The sequence below is a fragment of the Pantherophis guttatus genome, chromosome 3, assembly GCF_059756535.1.
Source record: "Pantherophis guttatus breed Tessera chromosome 3, ASM5975653v1, whole genome shotgun sequence".
Taxonomy (NCBI): Eukaryota; Metazoa; Chordata; class Lepidosauria; order Squamata; family Colubridae; genus Pantherophis; species Pantherophis guttatus.
In genome coordinates, this window is record NC_142065.1 from 128,580,553 (window position 1) to 128,601,261 (window position 20,709).

The 20,709-nt window shown below is 36.7% G+C and overlaps 2 protein-coding genes across 3 annotated transcripts in view; one reads left to right on the plus strand and one right to left on the minus strand.

Moving 5' to 3' along the window:
• Positions 1 to 11,980, minus strand: part of GALNT12 (polypeptide N-acetylgalactosaminyltransferase 12) — a 34,801-nt gene extending 22,821 nt beyond the window's left edge. The window contains exons 1-4 of the mRNA XM_034411862.3: positions 11,150 to 11,980; positions 8,648 to 8,817; positions 7,026 to 7,215; positions 1,802 to 1,987 (exon numbers count right to left, since the gene is read on the minus strand). Coding sequence (XP_034267753.1) covers positions 1,802 to 1,987; positions 7,026 to 7,215; positions 8,648 to 8,817; positions 11,150 to 11,526 — 923 coding nt within the window. The 5' untranslated portion in view covers positions 11,527 to 11,980. The remainder of the gene's footprint in view (positions 1 to 1,801; positions 1,988 to 7,025; positions 7,216 to 8,647; positions 8,818 to 11,149) is intronic.
• ANKS6 (ankyrin repeat and sterile alpha motif domain containing 6) overlaps positions 10,852 to 20,709 on the plus strand; it is a 38,165-nt gene continuing 28,307 nt past the window's right edge. The window contains exon 1 of one of the 2 annotated variants that reach the window (XM_034411861.3): positions 10,852 to 11,008. In XM_034411861.3, coding sequence (XP_034267752.2) covers positions 10,893 to 11,008 — 116 coding nt within the window. In that variant the 5' untranslated portion in view covers positions 10,852 to 10,892. Of the gene's footprint in view, positions 11,009 to 18,671; positions 19,169 to 20,709 lie in introns of those variants that run through there. The other variant, XM_034411860.3, reaches the window with a different exon arrangement.

The window sequence follows — 20,709 nt, forward strand, 5'->3', positions numbered from 1 at the left end:
CATAAAGACAAAAGTAGGCCATAGGACAAATAGATTTATACTGTATACTGTTTTGTCAATTCTTATTTCCACATAATAAGTGACACAGAAGCACATTTTTCTACTCAGTGATTTTGACAAACATCCTTTCTTCAAAACAGACTACATGCTATTGACTACCTTTCTAGCCACATAATATATTACGTATCTTAATATTTCTCCATTCATATCCCCATTTTTAGTAAACATTCTACCTAGGATTACAAATTCACCTTCTTGCTTTTTGTCAAGGCATATATAGTTGCATCAGATCAAGGAACCAACAACTCTACAGGTAAGGTAAGTCACTTTAAATGCTACCCTGTTTCCCCCAAAATAAGACATCCCTTGGTAATAAGCCCAATCGGGCTTTTGAGCGCATGGCAATAAGGCCAAGTGCTTAATTCAGGGTTCAAAAAATATATAAGATAGGGTCTTATTTTCGGGGAAACACGGTAGTATTGTGAGAAAATAAAGAATCTTAAAAACTGAAAGAGGAATTTCCAACTCTCATTTATTGGTGAATTCATTAAGGCAGAGTCTCTTGGAACATTTTGAATTGTTTCTTTTCAGATTTCTCCAAGTTTGCTGAGAACCCACTTTAGCTGATAAATACTTTACAACGTTGAATGCAAATACCAATTGTCACAAGAAACATAGTCTTGGGATGAAAGTATCCTAAAGAGTTTTGCAATCACCTGGAAACACAACATCAAAGGACTGAAAATCTTTAGCCAATAGACTGGCTTCTCCAAAATCTAAGCTTTTATGGGCATTGGTATCTTGATAGACTCTGGCATGAACGCAATAGGTGTGTCAGAGGTGAATTATACTCCTGAGTCAGAAGACTGAACATTTCATCAGCTGAGAACACTGAATAGAACAGAACAGGAGCTGAGGGACTTAAGAGCAGGAACAGAACAGATCAGACTTGAAAGAAAGAAATGCAGAAACTGAAAGATCAAGTCCTGAGGGAAAAGTTGCTGAAGTCACTCTTAGCATCAGGAGACCAGTGGAAAGCAATGTGATTAGAATCCAAATGCTCTCACCAAAGCAAGATGAGGCAGAGAACTATACAATAAAAATGAGGCAGGGAAAGGAATCTTTGTAAATTTGTTTCTAATGAGAAAGCGTTCTGATCTACAAAGTGTTCAGCATGGGTTCTATATTTGTATCAAATGGGAAGAGGAATAAGAATGTAAAGGAAAGGATTTTTGTAGGAAATTCCAAAAAAAGTGAGGCAGAGAAAACCAGCCAGTAGAACCAGATATAGTAAGAAAATTAATTGCCTCATTAATAATTACAGATTTTTTCTCTTTTAAGTAATAGTTAAAAAGCTGTATTATTCTGGTTTGTCGCACAGTCAGATGTTTAAACTGGATTTTTAACCACCTATCAAGTTCTTTCCAAGGACTTGGGATAGGCAAATGTTGTTGTTTGATGGTATTAAAAGTATTGTCGCAAGATGTAATTTTCCAAGTAAAGCTGCCTTTTGCAATTGACTTTTGTAATTTTATCAATGCCAATGGTCTTCAAGTGGCACTCCAGATGTTTGGAGATTGCACCTGAAGTGCCTATTACTACTAGTATTAATAGCAGTACTTCAGCAACTAAACCAAATTGTACAAAAAATAAAATGCAGTGGAGGACAGATTATAAATCTTATTTTTAAAATAAAATTGCCAGTATAATAATCTAGCATGACAGTATTGTATTTGATCATTATTCATCCCAACAGGTTTATCAAAATATAATTTCAGATGAAACTCAAAATCAATCTAACCTGATAACATCAGTCTTGGATCTTCGATGTTCCTGCTCCCGCTCTGGTACCACGTGCCAAGTAAAGACCAGTCTCCAGTCAAACCCACCAATCTGCGGCTCTCCAGCATTTCCCAAGAATTCAAAGGTGTTCCAGTCAATTACATCAATCACAGGACAGACGACAGCTGATGGTTCTTCTTTAATTCTATGCATGTTTACAAAGAAATATTGTTTGTATCCTGATGATAGAAACTAAACTTGTTGAATAGATTGTAGAAGACCATTAGAATACTTTTCAGTTTTCCAAACTTTTACAGACATTTTACAATATTTTCCTAATAATTAAATAAGTATCTAACCAATTTCTATCTTCAAAGTAACTAGTATAAAGATGTTTATGTCTGAAATGTGCATTTGGACTGCATTCTCAAAATTTCCACCCAGCATAGTTTGAAACAGATTTGGAGGACTTGAGGTTGGGAACAAGAAAGGTTAATGCTTTGTATATTTTATTTTTATGTATCATGTGCATTTTCTGCAGATACATTTTCTGGCCCCCACTTTTGACAGTCTTTCGGAAGGCCCTAAATACTTGCTTTTGCCATCGGGCCTGAGGAACCCAGAGTGCGAGGGAGTCCATCAATGACTTGTTTAATCAAGAGGATGGGTCATTGGGCTTTTTGGGTTTTTTTTTAAAAAAATTCCTATATTATATTTCTATTGATTATAAGCTGCCTAGAGTCATCGTGAGCGAGTAGACAGCTGTATAAATTTTATATATAAATAAATAAATAATTTTTAAAAATTCTCAACATTTCCAAGTATGTTTTCTAAGCAATCAAAGATGTTGGGGGAAAACCCACCACTCTCCATGGCATAAGAATCCTTACATGTTTATTGTGCCCCACCATTGGGTTGCTCAGATAAGGTGCAAAGGTTTTTAAATCAGCTGAGCATATGGAGCCTCACAGCCTGCAGGAAAAACTAAGGAAAGAGATAAAAAATGTTTACCTTTATACCTTCACGTGCAATGATATTAATAAATGTGAAGGATCACTAAATATTACTTTCCATACACTATTATACTGAATTTCACTTCAGTGCTGTTGCAAGAGTCAAACAAGCATACTTGTGCATATTTTCTTTTAGTCAAGATTCAATAAACCTCTCCTTTTATTTGTCTGCTTATATCATCAGATCAGTCGAAAACTTTCAACTATCTCCTCTCTCTAAACTCTTTTACTTTACAGTTTACCCAAGGCATCTTGCTACATAATCTGAGAGACTGGTTCTACTATAATTTATTACAATTATGTATGTGTAACTAATACATTCCAGCAATAAGTTTGCATAATTAATGAACTGTTAAATGGCTTAAACAAAGGACAGAAACCATCAGCAAATGTACGAAATGCCTGCAGGAAAGCAACAAGCAGAATAATATTTCTCACTGACTGTTGCCTCTCTTCATCAGAATAATCAAGATAAATTTTAAAAATGAAATTTCTTATTGTCAACCAACATCCACAGGTTTCATTTGGAAGATAAAACTTTTATGTTATGGATTATGGTAATTTACTTTGTAGTAAATGAACTAATTAATAATTTACAAAAGCAAATAGAAACAAAAGTGGAAGGAAATACATTATTCAGCTTTTGTCACTATACATTTATTATGATATTGATAATAAATCTTCAAGAAAAGAAGAAAGAGATAAAAGTTTGAAGCAGATAAAACGAAGCCAAGCTGAAGTATAATAGAACTTTCATCAATCCTAGCATTCACAAGCACGAAGAGACTCATGTTACTCACTCTCCAGTCCAAGCAACTTCAAGAGTTCAGTGGCCACTCCTTCTGACGGTGCCTGTCAGTGAAATGGCCATGCTCCCAGCAAGCTGCAGACTAACTGCCAAACAACCACAGATAAAAGATGAAGGACACAAAGCAGGAAAAAGAAGTTGAAGTCAGAGATGGTGAAGAAAGAAGACCAAGAGAAATTTGATTAAAATTATTCAAACAGTTATACTGGATTAAAATGATGTAACTAGAATACAAAAATCTGGAGCAGAATCTATGTAAGGACATATTGGTTATCTTTTTATTTATTTATTTTCTAATTTCTACCTAGAGAACTGAAAGCAGCAAGCACAATTATTTCTAACGTCAAGGTCATGTTATATATCAAGGAATCATTTGCTTCTTGATCATTTTATTTTATACAAAGTGAACACTATCGTACAACCTCCTTCCAGCTCTTCATTTCTAATCCCAGCACATTTTGTACAAGAAGTCCATTAAAACAATAAATCAATAAATCCTGTCATTCTTAATCCCTCCTCAAACTTGCAGTCAATTCATTTAAATGAAGTTTGCATTGAAGGAGCAACAACAACCAAAAACAGCATTTGGGCCAAACAGATAGTTGCATGACACAAATCACCATGTAGCACTATGAAATTGGCCTGCCAGTACTCTACAGCCCACAAAATATCCAGCCATGATATTACATCTACTCTTCATCTTATACTCTTGCAAAGAGAACATTAGGGTTGCACAATGCAGGAGCCCTATTCAAGGCCTTTCTAGCATTCTGAAACATCATATCTCAGGAACATGGTTATGGCAAGGACAAATCAAGTCTTCAAAAAATTGTTACTTCAAATATCTGGATGTCCTTGAAACACAGTCTTCCAGGATTTGCTTACACCTCATGTTTCTTATCAGGAGAAGCAAGAGTTCAATAACATCAGTCTACCGCTTCAAGACCACTGTAGTTATTTCTCATGGGCAGTTATAGGATATTAGAGGGCAGAGTTTTGGGTAAAGTATCTGGGCACACAGGAAGTCCTCAATTATGACTCATTGCTTAATGTTTGAAGTTATAACGGACTCAATAAAGGTGCAGTTATTATTGATTGATTGATTGATTGATTGATTGATTGATTGATTGATTGATTGATTTGATTTATATGCTGCCCTTCTCCGGAGACTCAGGGCAGCTTACAATGTGTTAAGCAATAGCCTTCATACTTTTGTATATACCTGCTTAGTAGGGCTTTCGCCACCCCCCCCAAGCGGTGTTCTTTTTTTATACAAAGTCAGCTTATTGCCCCCACAATCCGGGTCCTCATTTTACCTACCTCGGAAGGATGGAAGGCTGAGTCAACCTTGAGCCTGGTGAGATTTGAGGTAGTCCTTGAAGTTACAACCAGCTGTTAAGTGAACGCGCAGTCATACAAAGACCACTGCAGTTGTTAAGTGAACTAATGGTTCACTACAGAACAGTTTTGCCAAAAACTAGAAGTAAATGCCTGTTTTCAGGACAACTGTTGTAATGCAGTTACATGACCATGGGACTCTACAAACAACCATAAATGTGGACTGGCTGCTGAATGCCTGAAGTGGCCTGGGTTTACAGGCATTTGCAGCATTCAGTGGTCCCATGATTGCAAGTTAGAATGGATTTTGTCAGAAATCAGCATTTACTTCCAATTTACAGCAAAAATGCCCATTGTGGACTATGGGTTCACTTAACAACCACAATGTTTACTTAACAATCGCACCATTTGCTTAGCAACTACCACCAAAAAAAGTCATAAAATCAGGTGTGATCATGTGATGGCTTACTTAACGACCATCACAATTTACAAATGTAATTTTGGGCTCAAAATCAAGGATTTCAATCCAGTGCTTCAATTTCAATTTCAGTACATAGTGATGCAATAATTTATTGCTTTTAGGAAATGGATATTATTATTATAGTTTAACAATTTACTATTAAACACAAACATATGGAAGCTGTAGATTTAGAAACCATAACTAGTAATATATGAATTATTCCTGTTGGTAGTGGAGTATAAAGAACATAATTTTTAACCTAAATCTTACCCTATACTGCCATCTTGTGGAATATTCACACCATTAAGAATAAGAGTTATATCTTTGGTTACTTCAAAAAAGTTTCAAATATAAATGTGATAAAAGAAGCCTCTACTGTACTGCTGTTCACTGTGATTCGAACAGACAAGTTAAATAATTAAATAAAAGTGAAGTATAAGTTAATATATTTTCTTCAAAATATTACATTTAAGTATTACAGTAATATTTAAGACTAAATATCACTCAAATAAGCATTAAACCAAAATTATATCATTTGTAATAGTTTACGTCATTTATGATGTCATTAAACACATTATGCAAACTGACACAAATAACTTAAATATAACTTAGCGTACAATTATGTGCTTTACTTGGGAAACTTTGAATGTAATAACTTCTCTGTTATTATTAAATCTATTTGGATACAAATATTATTTTGTTCAGGTTTGCTAAATGGGGAAATATTAAATCAGAAGCTTACAATATCAATTATTTGTGTGATTTTATAGTATTTAGAAATCCACTCAAATATTCTACCTGCCTTCTTTTTGAAAATCTCCATTTTTATCGCCACATGCTAAATCTTTGTTTTACTTTTTTGCTTTTGGGTCATTGAAAAGCATCGCTATTTCATGTTTTTACAATCATGCTGTGACAATATGTGGGAAACCCTGCAAATGTTTATTTTTATATATATATATATATATATATATATATAATTTGCAGGGTTAATCATATATATATGATTAATTATACATTATTTTAGTAATTATCATCACATATCACATAATGCATTTATTGTCCTTCTCTCCTAAATCCCTTTCTCCCATGACTACTAATCTCACCCTGTCACGTAATGCAAGCTTCCCTCCCTTTCTCAATACCAGTAACATATTTTGAAAACAGTAGCATATATCTGGAGAAGGTACAAATCACATAAAAATGTATAATCCTATAGCTACTCACTAAAATTATAATAGAGCAAACCAAGATATACCTCTTTAATTTACACTGTCATAATGATTTCAGTAGATTGATTACACCTGAAATACTCCATTGTCATTTATTTATGTGATAAATACAGATTTATTTAATATTTTGAGTCTTTATTTTGGTGCCCATCATATTTTTCGTCACCATACATTTATTATTCTCATATAAATATTTTTAAACTAGTATCATTTATTATAAAAAAGTCTAATGAAAATAAACATCAAGTTCCTTGCACTCTTAACAATATATTCTACATTTCAGAGATAATTAAGAAAACTAAAATATAAGGCATTCACTTAGCTGTCACAGTCTAAAAAAACCAACACAAATTATCAAATACTTCTAATTTTGGAATATGACATTTATTTACCTTTCTAATAATGGTTCAAGCCACTCTTCATGGCATTCACAATGGCAATCGAGAAATGTAAGAACATCTCCTCTCGCTACTGAAGCTCCCAGAAGCCTTGCTCGAACCAGCCCTTCTCTTTTATTTGCTCTGATAAGCCGTACCTTGCGCAAATTTGCCAGATAGTTTTCCAAAGTCTCCTTTAAATGTTCTATTGCAAAGAAGTAAGAACTGTTAACTGTTAAATCTAAGGAACTTGTAGTAAATGGGCCACAAGCATACCTTTTTTTTTTTACATTTAGTTGCATCTGAGCAGAGAGACAGGCAAACAGTTTCTGACAGGAATTCAACTGAAAAAACTTGCCTTGAATGTTCACTTACAGTGGTAGATTCAAAACATGGTGTCCTTGAATCACCAAGCCCTCAGAATGGTTTTCTCACGTGTTCTGAGTCTCAAAGAAAATTTTCATGTTCTAAAGCATTTTGAAGTTGGAATTTACTCTATAATGGTCAAAATAACTAGACCATTCAATGTATTTTGGCTGTGATTGGCCTATTCTTTATGACAGCCATTTCCATCATTATCAACCACCAATTTAAGATATGAGTGGTAAGTAATATAAGAAACCAAGTGTCACACAAACTTTTAGAAAGCTTAGCTCTCTCTCAACCAATTTATACACATTTTCACTTGCGTTCTCTGCATATCAGATCTCTGAAAAGTACTATTCTGAAATCTAGCAAATTACTTTCAGGTATCCATCAGTATAGTATTTCCTTCTTTTTAATAATTATATAGTTTTATAAATGCATTTTCCAACAGACATATACCAAGAATGAACAATTTACCACATGCAAACAAATAAAATAAAATAAAATACACAAGTAAAGTCATATAAAGAGCCAGTTTGGTGTAGTGGTTAAGGTAGCAAGTGAGAGACTGAAAGTTCTAGTTCTGGCCTAGGCACAAAGCCAGGTTGGGCCAATCACACATTCTCAGCCCCAGGAAACAGGCAATTGCAAACCACTTCTTAAAATCTGCAGGAACTTGTCCCAGCAGTCATCAAAAGTCAAAAATGTACTTGAAGGCACCAAAACAAACAAACAAACAAACAAACCATGCACATATAAATATATTTTAAAAAGCTGTAATTGCAACTATATCCCAAATTCACCTAATTTTCTAAGCCTTTAAAAGTGGAAAGTAAGCTTTCAATATTGACCAAACCAGTCCATGATCCCCCCCCCCCAAATAATGTGACATTTCTGACTAAGAGTATACAATTGGATTTCAGAGATATGTGATTTAGGATTTTTGGAGTGTAATATTTATTTCTTATGAATTCCCAGTGCTGCAACATAATTTTAACCTGGTATTCATATAATATATCATACTATTTATGATGATAAAGCTGTTGTTCTTATTATCAGACAGATTTTTTAAATTTAATGAGTTAGCTAAATTGGTTTATGCTGTTGAAGAAGTATAGAAAACTATTTTGGCTTTCTGTTCAATTTATTTATTCTTATTTTAATAATATATTGTACAATAAAATAATGTCTTTCCTACTAATGCTAATGCTGTTAGATTTTTTTTTCTTTCACTGGAAATCCTATGCCAGCATAGGGTCTGCTGAGCTTACCTTTATCACTATAATCATCTACAAGGATAATTTCTTCTAGAAGAATATCAGGAGATGTCTCAAGAACACTATGAACTGTTCTCAGAAGCGTTGACCAGGCTTCGTTATAAAAAGCTATTATAACAGAAGTCTTTGGCAAGTTGTAATAATTATATTTTTTCTCTTTACATCTGTAAGAAAAGCACATTATATTACAATAATTTAAAATCAGGCAATTGATCAGCAATTAATACAGCTCTGAAACATACATGCAAAAAATGCATTGTGTGTAGAAGTTGGTTCACTAACTAAAAAGTTCATTTTATATACATATTTATCCATGTGGAAACAAATATAAACTCCTTAAAGAGTACAGTACTTGTGCACCGTACGGGTGATATGTGTTTTCTGCAATTTCAGGTCTTCTGTCAGAAACCCACCATATTAGAAGCAAGCCCTATCTTCCTCACTAAAATATTCCTGATATTATAAAATTATACTAGATTATCTTAAAGTATAAGAATTATACCTATTTATAGCTAAACAGACTCAGAAGTTGCATTCCAGTTTTACAACAGAATAATACACGATTTCTATATGAACATGCTCCATATATTAGCAGTGTACTGTATACTCACAGGAAGAAAAGTGATGTGGCTAATTAGTTTTCTACAAGCAATCTTAAATCCTGCTATTAGAAAGTTTTGAAAAGAAGCAGTCAGATATGATAAATTATTACCAGTGTTTCTATGTATGATGTAGGATATTTTCTTTGAAACATTGACAGTGCAAAACTGCAAAAACAATTAGCAGTACTGGATGTCGAAACAACTCATTCAGACTTCATCTATTTAGGCTGATACACTTTAAATGTCCAACTAGAAAGCCCTATCAAAAGCCACTACAAAAGCTGGATGAAATCAGTCAAGAATAAGAACATGATTCTAAGCACATTTATCCAACAGTCAATCTCACGGGTTCATTAACATGTTATTGTTTTGTGTAAATTTAAAACTACAACCTAAGAACTATTTCAATGCAATTGAGCTATGGAGTTTGCATAGGTTTAGAAACATTTAAAATGTCCTAGGTACTTCTCACATCTTTAGACTTTAAATGTTAGGAACATATTCTTTCCTAAAAATGAATAAAGATGGAACTTCTGGAGATGAGGATTCTCAAAATTCCAAAAAGGTTAGACCTTGATAGAAAACTGGAAAACAAAATGAATGTAAAGATGACACTCCTTTGGAAAATGGAAAACTCTTCCCTAAATTCTGGTATTATGTGCCAAGGGTTATTATGGTTCACCTAGTTTGGCTCAGTCTTTTGTATGAATGTAATAGTTATAGCATGCAAAACTATAAAAATTAACATTGGCTGAATTTTAGTTCACCCTCGAGAATGTATATCTCATGTTTTTATATTACGAATCTGAATGTAGGAAGTGACAGGTCAATGGTTTTCAAAGACTTTTTAGTAAAAAGGTGTTTTTTAAAAATAAACTTTTTATAAATCAAAGCAATTGTGGGAATCAAGGAATTATGGAAAATAGGATGATCAAATACTCTAAAAAGGAACAGGCAGGATTGAGAAGGTAACCAAAGTCAAAGTAACTTTGACAATCCTGTCTGGATTTCATTTTCTTCACACAATAGTCTAGACTATCATGTGAGTGGTTGCAAATATGTTGAGCACAGATAGTCCTCGATTTATAACAGTTCATTTAGTGACCATTTTAAATTACGTAACTGAAAAAAGTGATTTTAACTGTTTTTCACACTTACCACCATTGTAGCATTCCCCATGGTCACATGATCAAAACTAAAACGCTTGACAACTGACTCATATTTATGATGTTTGCAAGGTCAACATCCTGGGGTCATATGATCCTCTTTGCGACCTTCTGACAAGCAAAATCAATGGGGAAGCCTATACTAATTTAACAACTGCAGTGATTCACTTAACAACTGTGACCAAAAAGGTTATAGAATGAGGCAAAACTCACTTAACTGTCTTGCTTACCAACAGAAATTTTGGGCTCAGTTTCTGGTCATAAAACGAGGACTACCTGTATAGCTAATTCAGCTCATTTCTAATTTAAATTTGGGATTAACATGTTGCATGGATGCATCTTTAATGTTGGTTTAACCTGCAGCGCGAACCCAGTCAAATATCCCCGAGAGGGTGAGATCTACTTTGCAATTCTTGGCTTAACCTCGCGGGGTTGCATTTGAGCGCGCGCTTCAGTTCAGTACATTTGCAAATGCAATCGCGACCTCCGAAGACTCGTCTTAGAAAAGCCACGAGAGACTCCTCCGGGACCGCTAAAGGAAGTTCCACGAGCTTACTTCTGGGGCAATGCCGTACAACAAGATCACGGTAAAGTGACACCGCCCCTCTCCTTTGGGCCTCCCTCCCCTCCAACTAACTACGCCGGATCTCGCGGAGGGAAGCGCCCTCCCTCTCGCTCTCCCCGGGATCCTGTCGGCGGCACCTCCTCTGGGTTCCCTCTGCACTCACAGCGGGTTGCGGCGCTCGGGCAGGCGGCGGTGAAGAGAGATGCGGTCGCTCAGGAAGATGTTGATCTGGTGCAGCTGGATGCTCTCCTCCTGAAGGTCTTGCTCGGCCTTGGTTAACTCCAAGCGCGCCGGCCGGCCCATCTCGCCCACCTCGGTCTCTCTGCCCAACGGCGGCTTGTCGTAGACGGGTCTGCGCAATCGTCGCTGGGCTACTTCGGGCGCCAAGGAAGGGGGCGCCGCTCTCCCAGAGCTCTTAGGCGGGTCCTGCGGACCCCAGTGCCAAAGCAACAACACGCCCGCTATGCCAAGCCCCGAGAAGAGCGCCACCACCAGCGACCATCCTCCTCGGCCGGCCCGGACTCGCCGGCTCCGCCGCATCCCAACTCGGGCAGAAACTTCCTCTCCCAGGCCCTTTGGGTGCTGCCCGCAAGACAAAACCGTCCGGACAGGCGGGGGCGTACCGAAGCAGCAATAAAAGTTAGGCAGAGAAGGACCGCCCAGCCGCGGCTGCCTTACCCGGACTAATCGCGGAAGCGACTGCTGGCCTGCTCGCCTCCGGATTCTTGGCTTACAACGTGGCGGGGCAGGGCAGGCATAGAAGCCGTAGCAACAGCGCGGCCTACCTGGGTCCCCTCTCTCCCTTCTCCAGCCGAGAAAAGTCGCCAGAGAGAAGAGCGGGGGAGAAAAGAAACCTGAATTTTCCTCTGAACTTCAGATTTACCTTCTGGTGAACTTCACCTCCGTTGATAGAAGAGGGTTGTGGCTGAATCATTTGGAGGAGGAAAACCATTTTCCGGAGTGGGTCAATCCGAGAAAGGTGGTAGCAACCTCCTCCCACTCCTACAGTCAAATTGGGTGGGAGAGGGATTTTTATGGCTGATAAAAACAGCTTCCCATGATTTGACTCCTTTCATCTGTCCTAATGCACCTTTCCAGTAGCACCTGTCTGCAGTCCATGACTGGGTTCACACATTGTTTTTTGTTGTTAGTATTTATCTAATGACTGAAAAGCACAAAAATGATGAATCTTAAGTATTGCTTCCTATATCATTTATCTCAAAGTGATATACAAAATACAGGTACATATAGCAATAAAGTTGGGGAAGAGGAAAGGAAAGTAGAAGCAACAACGAAATCCAGAAAACGCTATAATGAAGAATGAGATTTTTAACAGATATATAAAAGATGTAACAGAGCAGGCCTTATGAATCATTCCTAAATTGTAGTTTGAATAACTTAAGTACTGACAGCAGGTTGACTCATTTCTTGCAACATACTGTAACCCAAAGTTTACAAAACACAATTCCCTTCATTCACACCAGTCTTTTTTTTTTTGAAAAAGTTTTCAAATACAAGTTTTTCCCCCTTTTTCCCCCCCTCCCCCTCCCTAACCCCCCTCACGCCCCCTCCCCCCTGTGACTTCTTCATAACAAAAAACCAAATTCATAACAGATTACTTACTCCCTCCTCTAAATACTGACCTTTACTTACTAGAAATATTATTAATATTATAACATCCCCTTTTAACCATACATTTCCAAAAAGAGAAAAAAAAAAAGAAAAAAAAAGAGAAAGAGAAAAGATTCTACTATGACATTATATGATGACTTCTAATTTAACATATTTTTATAACCCCCAATTTAACAATAATCTGCCCTTTTTCTCCTCTTTCAAACTTTTATCTATATATTATTTTACAACATTTCAAAACCACCTTCCGCTTTAAAAATATATAGTAAATCCTGCTTTAACATTTAATCTTTTGTGTATATTAATATAACATTTTAAAGTGGCCCGCCCCCTAAATCCTAATTTAACATTTATTCAACTCTGTCCATTTCCTCCACTCCCCTAAATATATCAAACATCCCTTTTCTTAAACTAATCAGTCTGTAAACTAGCTTATTCACCCACTTTCCTACAAAATTGCCATACACAACAATTCTTAATATCTTGAATCACTACCCACTCTGCTTAAATATATATATATATATATATATATATATATATATATATATATATATATATATATATATATATATATATATATACACGTATATATTCCAGTATATCTAAATAGAAAAGAAAAGACAATGACTTTAAGTTTATAGTCCATATAATATCTTCTTTGAAGTCTTTCCGCTGGATTATTAAGACCATCATCCATAATAGGGTAACATAGCTTCCTGATGCAACAGTTTGTTCAAAATCTTCAATCATATCTGCCCCCATCAGTAGTAAATATCCTCATATATATATAAAAGTAAAAGCAACCACCCGAGTGACATTATAGTTATATTCCATATAGTTGTAATTGTGGCTTTCATCAGGATTATTGATTCCCATCATCCTAGTGGGTAACAACCAGATCTTCTGCATGCCCCAACGTAACTCTCTTGCCTTGTAACTCAAGATAGTTATATTTATCAGTACAAAAAAAAAAAAATCCAAAGTAGATGATTCAAATCCAACAGTTTAAGGCTCTTTTCACATCCCAGAATTACGGCAATGCAGAGGTCTGTCACTGTCCTCAGGATAATATTAACCAATACTTCGCCTCCACTATCTTTTCACATATTCATACATTTTTTTAAAAATCACTGGCTTCACTGTTGCTTGGTTTAGAAATTTCTATTTTTGTACGACCTATTTCTTTTTTTCTTTTCTTTTTGTGGGTTTAATTTCCATCCTGGTTTCCTTTCTACAGATTGTATATCAACTAATCGGTTTTCATTCTGCTTTATAGGTTGATCTTGTTGGTTTTGTTTTTGTATCTCGTGTTTCTTTTTTGCCCCTTGTATATCATCTGGTTGGTATCCATACTTGTCTTTGACTTGATAAGTCATCACGTTAGAGTCAGATGGCACTTCTCTCAAATTTGTAAATAATCCGGCTGGGGTATCCAAAACATCCAAAGGCAATTTATCTGGTACAGTCTCTGTAATTCGATATTTTCCCTTTGTTTCCAACTCCTTCTGCTTATCCTGTATTGTACCTAAAGATGTTAAATTCATTTTCAAAATGTTTTGATAAAATTCTTCCGCTCTTTCAACAGTATTTAACTGGTATCTTTCTCCTTGATATCTCAATATAATACCAACTGGGACGTCCCACCTAAATGGAATATTTCTTTTTTTTAACTCAGTCACCAAAAAACCAAATTTCTTCCTTTCCGTTAATATCTTAGGTGGGAGTTCTTTGTAAATCCAAATCTTTCTTCCATACAATTGCAAATTAGAATTGAAGGAATTTTGCACAATGTTATTCCTAATTTCTTTATCTGTAAAATAAATCACCACATCTCTAGGCAATTGCCTTTGCTTTGCAATCCAGGAGTTTATTCTGTAAACTCTGTCAATCCTACAAAACACTTCCTCAGGTTGAACCTTTAAAATCCCAGCTAGAACTTCAGAAGATATTTTCCTTAAATCATCTCTGTTATTTTCCTGCAAACCTCTCAGTCTTATCGCATATTCAGTGAAATTATATTGTACCATTAAAACCTCTCTTTCAATCCTCTGTTGCAAATTTTCTACATTGCCAGTCTTTTGATCAGCCTCCATTTTAGGTTTTTCTTCTGAGCTATTATCTTGAATATTTATCAAATCATTTTCAATTTTTTGAATTCTATTGTCCAAATTATCTTGAGTTTCTTCCATTTTAGACTCTAGTAACTTAGTATTTGCATCCAACTGCATCATAAATTCTGAAAAGCCATTAGCCATTTTTAAAATTTTTCGCTCCAAAAAATCAAACTTAGATTTCACCAATTCTTTAATTTCCTGCTTAAATTTTTCAAGGTGCTGATTCACAATCTCATCCCTTCTTACAATCTCCTCTAAGAGAAATTCTATTATATTAAAATCAGGTTTCTGAGACTGGAGACTTAAAACTTGTTCCTTTAGCTTGTTAGCGGGGGAATCCCCCCCCCACTACTTGTTTGTCTGACTTTATAAGTCTCAGTGCCATGTTTCCGCCCAGGCAAGCTTTGTAAAAAAAAAAAAAAAAAAAGACTTCTTTCCAACCAGAAGCAATATCCGATCCCCAGGAAAAAAAAAGAGAGAAAAAGAACACGGGAGCGAAGTTTTATCTACAATTGTAGCCAGTGGTATTTATTCCGCTACATTGTAATAATAGAGAACGGAAGGACTTTCCCTTTCAGCCTCTTCTCAAGCCTCGGCAGACGCCATTTTAAAAGTCCTTTTTTTTTTCCTCTTTCCTTTCCCCTTTTCTCTTGAATAGTTTTTATAAAATAAGTAAAATACTTGCGATTCTGTATCACAGGTCCAGCTCACATTTTCTTTAATCAATCTGTTAAATTCGCAGGCTTGCTCTTGTCGCCTGGCTCTGCATATAGCAGAGGTCTCCCAAAGCCCGGAGCAGCGGCTGGGGATATGGGGAAGCTCATCCGCTCCGTCCCAAAAGTAAAAGAAAAACTTTTGGGACTATGCAGAGAGTTCTACCCACCCCAGCCGGCTCTATCTCCGTTTCCTCATGGAAACGGAGTTTTTTCGAGCCGCCATTCCGTTGTGAAGGCGGCTCTAACAGGCAGTGGAAGCTGACGATCCCGAAGGAACATCTGGCGGCGGCCAGCAGCAAACCGGAAGTCCACACCAGTCTTATGTATATTCCCTATACTGTATTTTTATGCTCTTACATTTATAGTCACAATTCTGATTTCTATTAGAACATGCTACGAAAACATCCTACTTTGCTGCTTATATCTCCTCATCCACTGTTAGTATCCCAGACTGAGGGAGAAGAAAAAAATTAAATACAAAAACTTTTGTACTTTTTGAGGAACTTGAAGGACTAGATAAGATAAGCTTCATGAAAAATGGAGTCATGAATGTAAAAAGAACCAAACTTGTGCTTTAAAGACAAAAATAAACAGAAATCATCCTTGCAATTCAAAGAATGAGAGAAGAAATAGAAATCTTCAAAGAAACCACAAATCTTTTACATTTTTTTCAAATTGAAACAATATTAAATCCCTTATTATTTACAAATGTAGGTTCAATCCCTGCTGAGCATGAGCTAATTTTGCAATCTGCAAGAGTAAAATAGGAGTTTGTAGAAATTGAGAAGGGCCTGCATGTACAGATTTAAATGTACTTGTTTTTGCATATTTTACTGCATAAATATATTAGCTTAATCTAGCAATGGTAGTAATATTTGATATGGTGCAGAAAATAAATTTTATTGCATTGCAAATATTGCAAATTGGCTGAATTAAATTTTTTAAGGAAACAATCAGTCTTATTTGAAGCAAACCACTGAGCAGGAATGAAACCTTTCCTTTAATCTAAAAAAATATACAAAGAAAGATGATCAGTTTTAAAAGGAAACAGAAAGCACTATGGAGTTACTAAAATGGAAAAGCAATGACTCAAAGGATTGACAGTCTTCCAGGTCAGATCCTGGAAAATATCAAGCAAGGTCCTTTCCAACTCTGTTAATCTGTTTTTTAAAAAAAACAATACTAAGCAATATTAAAGCTGTGAAAAAATAGGTTTTCACGAAGCAAATATTAACAGCAGACATATACTTGTAAAACAGAAAGCTTTAGAGAAAGTGTTGGTTTTTTTAAAAATTTGATTTATATGCCGCCCTTCTCCAGAGACTCAGGGTGGCTTACAATGCGTTAAGCAATAGCTTTCATACTTTTGTATATTTATACAAAGTCAGCTTATTGCCCCCACAAACTGGGTCCTCAATTTACCCACCTTAGAAAGGATGGAAGGCTGAGTCGACCTTGAGCCTGGTGAGAATTGAACTCACAGTAATTGCAGGCAGCTGGATGTTAAATGCTGCCTTAGGAGGCATTAGCCTACGCCACTCAGGCTCCTAATGTTACCCCCTTAATCAAAGACAACTACATTAACTATGAAAATTTTCCTTTATTATTAAGCCAGTTTAAATAAAAATATGATTACCTTCATTTATCATCTATTTGACAGCCTAAAATTCTTATAAGATCAGAGACACTCATCCTGAGGTCTTGTCTGCACAGCTGCCTTAAGATGCTTGTCTCTGTGCTGAATCTGGCTAGAAATAAAACTAGCTAAAGAAATTGTCCAGATGTCAATTCTTTCCTGACATTTGGTAATTATTGTGGCCAGATGTTTTTTCCTGAGGATGGTTACCACAGTTCCTGATCGGTAAAGTAGTTTGCCTAGTTCTGTCAAGAAATCAGGCACAAATTTAATAGATCTTTTACATGAGCCCTTCTCAGTTGAATCACCCTTATATCATTGAAATGTGGAGCTGTAAGGTTCCATAAGGATCACCTAGTCCTAGTCTAATACTGTCCAATATGCAAGAAAACCAGTTAAACCATCTTTGAGAGGTAGCTACCCAAGGCTGTTCTTAAAAGCCTTGAAAGATGGAGGCCCCACAATCTCAGACTGTTCCACTGTTGCACAGATTTTATTGTCAGTTTTCCTTATATTTAAATTAAATCTCTGCACCTTATTATACTCGTTATTTTTGGTCTTAGCTTATCTGGCAATGGGAAATAGTTATCGAGTATATTTTATATAACATCCTTTTCTGTACCTGAACAGATATCACAGTTACCTTCAATTTTGAAGGTAACTAAAGACTGAACATCGTCTTTCAGCTTGGCCTCATTAAGCGTGGCCTCAAAGTACTCACATTTGTTGCCTTTCCCTGAACCTATTCACCTATCTTTGATACAGTGTTGTTTCTGATGCAGTCCTAATAGTATTAGCCCTTCTCGCAGATATCTCAACACTGCTGGCACATGTTCGTCTTATTTTCAACAAGCAAGACCTTCCTCATTATACTTCTTCCAAGCATAAACTCCCAATTTTGTATGTGTACCATATGTTTCCTCTTTAATACCTTATATTTTCCCTGTTAAATATTATTTTTCCTTATCAGCCAGCCTTCCAACCTGTCCAGCATAGATTGCAATCCGATGCTGCCTTCCTGGATGTTGCCCAGAACTCCCTATTTTGGGCCATCCACAAAATTGAGAAATATTCCATCAATATTGTTATTTAATAAAAAATAGTTGGATAATACTCCGACTCAAGGTTGCTTGCAAGGTTGGTGCTGCATTTCTGAATACTAAGGACCAGTCAGCTGTGGATCTTCCCTAGCGTAGTGCCATCTAAATCAAGTTTTATCTATTTGTAAATTAAAATTTCACGTAGTAACTTTACCAAAAACTTTGCTAAAATCAAAATAGACTGGAAGAAGATTTTTAACTTTTTATATGAAAACTATGTGTGCTGTGCTTAAAACAATGATATAAATGTGAGGGAATCCTGTTTGAAACTGGTATTTCAAATGTTTTACAAGGGCTCCTTTAAAAATCCCAGACACATACCACCCATCACATAATAATCTGAAGAATGTAAAAATTTTCTGCCCTGTTTCTGAAGAAGTAATTGTGGCAGGAATGGAGAAAGAAAACTTATTAGGAAGAGGAGAGCTGTGTCCCGTGTAGAAGACTTCCTAAACTGACTCCCTTTCCCATATTAATTGAAACCATCCTTCTCTCCCACCCCCTGTCGGAGGCCTCAGCGGTGCAGCCCTCCCTTTCCCAACTCTGGAGAACTTGGCGCTTCGGCCGGATTTCTCCCTCCTTCTCACGGGCGGAGCGGAGGAAGATTGCGGACGGGTTCGGAAGGGGGCCAAGTCCGCCGATGGGGGAGTGCGGGGTGCCTGCTGGCGTCCAGTTACTACTTCGCGCTTGTGATCAGGGAGACTGCGAGTGTGCCCGGCGATTGCTAGTAGGACCCTTGCCTGCCGCCGAAGAAGCCGCGGCTGAGGCTGGCAGCGGTTCGTCTAGCGGAGGTGGGGCTGGGGCTGCGGCGGACATTCCTCCCGGCTCGGTGCCAGTGGACTGCACAGACGAGGCGGGCAACACCGGCCTGCAGTTCGCAGCGGCCGGGGGACACGAAGAGCTAGTGGGCTTCCTGCTGCGGCGGGGGGCCTCGGTGCAGAGCCGAAATCACTGCGGCTGGAGCCCGCTCATGCAAGCAGCCAGGTTAGCGCGGCGGGAGAAACGGGGAGGGTGGGGGGTGGCTCAGCGGTCCTTGCTGGGCAAAACTGGTTGGCTATGTGGCTCAAGCGCGCTGCCTACTGTTCAAGCTCGGGATAAAAACAACGGTGGAACAGCTGATGGGGAGGCCCCAGAAGCTGCTTTTTTTTTTTCCACAGCCGAGAGGGTATCTTGGCTTTATGTTTCCAGATCGCTCTCCTTTGCCCCTCCAACTAGATTCTCCTGGGTCTTTGGTTTCCCTGACTCGTTTACGCTCATTGCAGAGTTTTTATTATGTTTTTCGATGTTTTATTTTTTTTCAAATTGCTTCCGTTTTCTTAGTATGGTAAAAAGTGAGAGATGAAAAGTAGTATACAAATGTAGACATGCAACGATATGTAAGCAAAGTTGTATATCTTTATATCATCAATATCTCAAGTGACTGTTAGAAATCTATTTAATGTTACTTTGTTGAGAAGGTGCATGATTTTAAATTTTAAGTGTATTACCTAAACATAATGCCTGAGCAACCAAATCCATGTCTGAACCCAAGCACCACTGAGATACTACAATATTTCAGCATACAATATACTTAGGTGTTATTAGTTTCTTATAAAGCATTAGTGGAAGGCATTTAAATCTGAGATTCAGTGGCATGGAATGGATTCTGGCTCCTTCCATAGTTTGCAATTTGTCCCGAGATAGTTTCTTTCCAGCCATCTCCCTTCTCTAGTATAAGATTAGACAAAAACAGCATTGAGAGGCAATGTTGAAAAAAAAATCAGAGGTTGAAGAAGGATTCAATACATTTCTCATCTATGCATGCTATGCCTTAATGAAACTCCCTGGGAACCAAGTGTTTGGAATAAAAAACATAAATATGCTGCTAAATAATTTGGGTTGACACTGAAAGCTAAGACATTTGCAGCTCTGTTGGATATAGTTTCAGTTTCAGGTTGGTCCCTTTTATATATTTATATATTATATGCAGAATGAACCTGAGATACTGAAGGAAGCATAATAAAATTTTGAAAGAGTAATAAACCTGAAATACAATAAACTAGAACTAGGAGTCACTGTTAAAAGAAAAGCACTATTTAATTTTTTCTTCATTACCTATAGTATCTATGGAGATTCTCAGTCATCCAGGTCTTAATTGTCTGAAACCATGGGTTTGGGATTACCTCTGGTAGTTTTACACAGCAGAAGTAAAATACTCAAAAGCTGATTTGCTCTTTTATATAGGCCTTAGCCCTTTGGGCAGGGTTTAAAGTAATTTTTCGTAGTATGTGAAAGAGAAAACTGCTTTGGGGATATTTGAATTTGTCCTGTTTCTCCATCCTTACCACTTATCAAATAAATGCCTAAAGCCATCCTTCTATCAAATAGCTTTGATAACACCCTCTGCTTTTCAAACATTGGAACACTTCCAAAGCTTATTATATTGGTTGACCTTTACTTAAAGAGTTTCATCTGCTTTTACCACAAATATTGCTGTTATGTATACAGTTACTATATACAAAGGCTATTAATCCCATATTTTTGCA